The sequence below is a fragment of the Montipora capricornis genome, chromosome 4 (assembly GCF_036669925.1).
Source record: "Montipora capricornis isolate CH-2021 chromosome 4, ASM3666992v2, whole genome shotgun sequence".
In the NCBI taxonomy this organism is placed as follows: Eukaryota; Metazoa; Cnidaria; class Anthozoa; order Scleractinia; family Acroporidae; genus Montipora; species Montipora capricornis.
This window is the reverse complement of record NC_090886.1, coordinates 47,920,637-47,925,636: the sequence shown is the minus strand read 5'-3', so window position 1 is coordinate 47,925,636 and position 5,000 is coordinate 47,920,637. Positions and strand designations below refer to the sequence as shown.

At 43.3% G+C, this 5,000-nt stretch overlaps 1 protein-coding gene across 1 annotated transcript in view; it reads left to right on the top strand.

Annotated features, from left to right (window-relative positions):
• The window catches only part of LOC138046779 (uncharacterized), a 169,248-nt gene that overhangs the window by 113,388 nt on the left and 50,860 nt on the right, over positions 1–5,000 (top strand). The window contains exons 104-109 of the mRNA XM_068893362.1: positions 639–1,278; positions 1,600–1,631; positions 2,080–2,619; positions 2,862–2,948; positions 3,126–3,740; positions 4,832–4,915. Coding sequence (XP_068749463.1) covers positions 639–1,278; positions 1,600–1,631; positions 2,080–2,619; positions 2,862–2,948; positions 3,126–3,740; positions 4,832–4,915 — 1,998 coding nt within the window. The remainder of the gene's footprint in view (positions 1–638; positions 1,279–1,599; positions 1,632–2,079; positions 2,620–2,861; positions 2,949–3,125; positions 3,741–4,831; positions 4,916–5,000) is intronic.

Sequence of the window (5,000 nt, the reverse complement as noted above, 5' to 3'; positions counted from 1 at the left end):
GAGGGGAGTACGCTTGCATTATTTTTCGCTGGGGATGTCTGCATACTCTTAGCTAGGGCATTTTTTTACCAGTAGTTTCGCGTCGTTGGTTTTGCGAACACCTCAAAATGTTATCACCTTTGGCCAAGGGCCGCACACACAACTTATAGTTTTCTAAAAGAGTTGACTGGAACGATTGCCCTCATTTAAAATCTTAGCCCACTTATTTTGCTTCATTATAATGTATTCAGCAAAGATGAGACTCAGCATGGCAAAACAAACGAAAAAGCTGAGCACGCGACAGAACCTTTTTCGAGAGTTGCTTTGTGGCTTGCTTTGTGGCTTGCTTTCGTTGGCTTCTTTCGGTTTTTTGCCTCTTTATATCAGCCTTGAATCAAAAATGCACAGAGCGCATGATCAAGCCGTCCCGCTTACATTTATCCCTTTGGTAACCCTGAAACAACAATTTCCACACTCCACTCCCCAAATGCAGCTAATTGAAACACGCCAGAAATTTTCCGATGATAATTTTCTCATCATTCTAGAATCTCGGCACATATTAATGCCGGAAACAGAAAACAAAAGGGTTTTGTTTTGTGGAATTCGAAAAAGAACAATAGACCATTTCTTGATACCGTGTTGCTCCGTTTTCTTCGTAGGACCTTTCAGAGCTGCTGCAATTTATCCACTGAATTATCTATCACGAGGCCGTGATCTCAGTATGTTCCGAAACCCTCCAGGCATACTAGGCTACGTTCGCTCGGCACCAGGCCCTGACAGGTTACCCGGTGGCTCCTACCAGTTCTTTGGCCGTCCGGACAGCTATATTTATTTACCAAATCGAGGAAAGTTAGACACGAAAACGTCAATCTCGATCCTTGCTTGGGTTAAACACGATGGACGCGCGGGACCTATCTTTCACTACAAACCAAACGGATGGGGACTATATTTGTGGATGGTTTCAAGGAACCAGCTGTTTGTGCGTTTCACTCGTCGCCAAGGACGGGCATCCACGACTGCACTATCCAGTTCTATGATGAAACCTCACAAATGGCAGTACATTGCTGCTACTTATGATTACATCTCTGGATATGCAAGGCTGTACCTTGACAGCAAAGTGGTAGCGCAAAGAAGACTCGGACGCTTCCGACTTGCCACAAACTATCCCGTGAGGGTAGGGGCTAAGAGAGGAGACCGGCGGTATTTCCGTGGGCAAATCTCTTGTGTCATGGTATTTGATGTTGCACTGAATCCTAAGCAAATTGCACGGAGGAAAAAGCGATGTTTTAGAGGTAAGTGGTATTAGTTCCCATGATTCTTACTGTAACAGATTCTCACTGAAAGGCTCTTTTATGCACTTTTAAGGCAGATTCTTTCTTTAAGTTGTCTGGTACGTTTGTGCGTTTTTACCATATGGTTATAAAATTTTGGCGTTAAAAAGCACCACCTGTTTTCTTCTGCGACTGAAACGTGAAATAGTTGTGTCACTTTGACCGGTCACGAGTGTCACAAAACTGTCTCTTCATTAATCAGGTTTTGCCTTGTTGTAATCCTATGACATTCTCACATCTTGTTTTGTTATTTATTTATTCCTTTATTGCAATTTTCTTCTTTTTTTCTTAAAGGTGGACCTCCAGGACCAAGTGGAAAAGGTAAGAGCGTCTTAGTGTTAACGGTTATTTACAAAGAAGAATATGAATAAAAACTCGAACTGAGACGTGCACCCATTTTGCGGGGACTATTTTAAGCCCTTGCCAGCCCAAGCCACTGAAAGTTTGAATCGTTTAAAGAAAAGCAAAAACCGAAAACTATTCATCCTTAAAAGTAAAATATTCACCCAACATAGTAAAAATACACCTTAACTATCGTAGTTTCCATCCACAAGCCTCTTGTACGATAGTCACTGTAACTGACAAACAAACCAAATTTTTGAACCAGAAACGAAAGAGATGATGAAAATCACAAGAGTGAGTTTTGTTTGTCGCTCCATGCCGGTAATTAGCTTTAGTTTCAATTTCCTATAAGTCAGACGTAAATTTTAAAAGCCGAAGTTAGCAACTTTTATAAAGTGGTCTTTTATGTTTTTATTTTTCCTCACAGTTTGCAAACCCAAAATCGACCTGGTCTTCGTTGTAGACGCTTGCAGCGAAAACGACCGATTCACCAAAGCCAATTTCCGCAGAGTAAAGAATTTCCTTATTCGCTTAATCGGGGATTTCGGTGTGTCCACCAAGAATGTACGAATAAGCTTGGTGTTATTTGCACAGTACCCAAAACTCATGCTTAGATTTAACACCAACAAGGCTTACATCTTCAGAGTAATCAGGGACATGAAGTTGGTGTGCGGTGCACGGTACTGTGGGGCTGCTTTGCGGTACTCCTTTAAGAAAATCTTACAGCGTACCACAAGGAAACCGGTCTTGATTTTGATGACCACTGGAGGTTCCAGGGATGATGTTCGCGGTCCCTCAGCGTTAATAAACCTTAGACGAGTGGAAACATTTACAATCGGAATTGGACGACGGTACAGGCTGAGGGAACTGCAATATATCGCTACTGATCAACGGCATGTATACACAGCCGCTTTCAGGAATCTAGGCTCTATTATCAAGCTGGTTAAGAGGAAGGTCTGCAAGTCAGGTATGTAAAATGTTGCCTAACGTTTAATCGATGACGATTATAACATTGATTGTTGTTGGCAAATATGGTGTCGATGACGTCAGCAAAAATTGCAACCCAAGTATTTCCCTGTTTGTTTCTCTTTGTCGTTGTTGTTGTTGTTGTTTTTAGTTAGCTGTTACCGCTGTTCGGGTACGGATTACAACAACGACTTATGTTGAATATCTCAATGAGAAAGTTTCTTAAATGCCTTTTTTTTGCAGATAAATTCGTACCACCCATAAAGCCAACTCAACGACCTGGTGGACCAACTCGACTTCCCGTGCGGCCAACTCGCCCGCCTGTAACAGGTGACTGATTCAGTATAGTAACAACTTGTGATGAGGCTATTTTTCCAGTTTAAACTTTTTTTTCCATTCTTCAGTACTATGCTGTTTTGGCACAGAATGGTGAAGATCGCGTTCTTTTAGCGGTTTGTCCCGAGCTCCTTTACTTGAATATTCCAAGTTATCTCTTTTGTTCCGCAGGTCCAGTGCGTGCCTTGGCTATTTATCCTCTGACAAGGAGAACTCGAGGCAGAGATGTTGGTCTCTTTGGCAAACCACCAGGCATTTTAGGATACGTAAGACTTGCCACTGGTCCGGATGGACGACCCGACACCTCATTCCAGTTTTACGGCCGAAGAAACAGTTACATTCGTTTCCCAAATCGCGGACGCTTGGATACTAAATACTCATTCACATTACTAGCTTGGGTTTACCCAAATGGCGTTGGACCCATCTTTAGATACGGCGTTGATTTCTCTGTCTGTCGCTCGCGTGGCTTGTGCTTGCGACTTTTGCCACGTGGCTCCCGAAACGTCAGAGTCCGACCTTTAAAAACTCGAAGAGTCATAAGGTATCGGAAATGGCAGTACCTTGGTGCCACTTATCAGCAGAAAACGGGTGAAGCAATGATTTTTGTTGACGGAAGGCTTGTCGCTCGCCAGCGGCTTAGGAGGATTGTCTTGGGTACCAATGTTGCGGCAATGATGGGAGCTGGAGGTGGCCGATATTTCCGCGGTAGAATATCTTGTATGCAGGTGTATGGAAGAGCTTTGACGGTGAGGCAGATCATCAAACGAAAGAGAAGGTGCTTTAAAGGTAAGATATGTTCACCGTGTCGTACATTTATACAAGTTCATAAACACTTTTGGAAGGAACTTTGTTCGTTTTACGTTATCTTCGTCTCGTCTGAAGGATGTCGTCAAATACAACTCTTAACGGGATCTTGAATGTTTCCCACATTGTGTTTGCAACATATACAAAGGCAATAACTTGAGATGAATTTGCATACTTCAAGGGCTCTTCAAGGAGTAGCCTGCGCAGCAGCCGTTTCCTTTCCTTTTCCAGGCGGAGATCGAACAAGCGAGCTATAAAGCGGGCGAGCGCCTGGGGTGAGCAAAAAATTAGGGAGAAGTGGGGACGGGGTGAGCGAGAAGGGGGAGGGGGTGGGGAGGAAAGGAATCGCCTGCAATCAATCCCAAACATTTTACCGAACTCCGTTCACCCACGAACGGGGAGCAATAGCGCAACTTGATTGGTTAGTAGCCCGTCAATCAAAAAGTGAAATGAAAATTTTGACATTGGTGCATAATCGACATCCGGAATACCAAACAACAAACAAAATCAAAAATATGGCTGAGTCCGTGGAAGCTTTAAAAGATCTTTCGAAAAACGGTAAACAGATTGATCTCAAACCGGAGCAAGGAACTGCCATAAAGAGTTTAGTCCATGGACAGGATGTCCTCACAATTTTGCCAACTAGTTTTGGCAAAAAGCGCTATCCATAAAATACTCGTAGGACTTAAGGAGAAGTTAATAATCATTGGCTCTAATGTGACAGTTGGTGCCCCATGGGAATGCGGTCTGTTTGGGGGCGTTCGGTAAAATGTCTGGGTCTGATTGCACGCGTTTCCTTCCGTCGCCTTACCCCCTCCCCCTACTCCTTATTTTTCGCAATTTCTCCCAGTTTTCGTCCCCTTCGCGAGCGTTTGGAAAAGGAAAGGAAACGGCTGCTACGCAGGCTATTTAAGGAGAAATTGTCCAAACTGAATTTACCAGCAGGGGTGGGCAGAGGCTCATTCTGGAACAACCTACCCTAATTCTTGTCATGTAATTGTCCTTTTTTGAGTCATTCTTGGTACTTACATGTCATTTGAGTAAATGAAGTTTTTGTTTCGTCTTGCCTTTAGGAGTGTTCCCACTTCCTGCTCGGCCAAGACCAATTCGTCCTACGCAATTTCCTGTTCCCACAACGCGGCGTCCAATCAAGCCTGGTAAGAAAAATCGAATATAGGTCTTACAGTGAATTGTTGCTCATCTTTTTTTTGATAAAAAGTACTTAATTTGAAGTTATTTGCT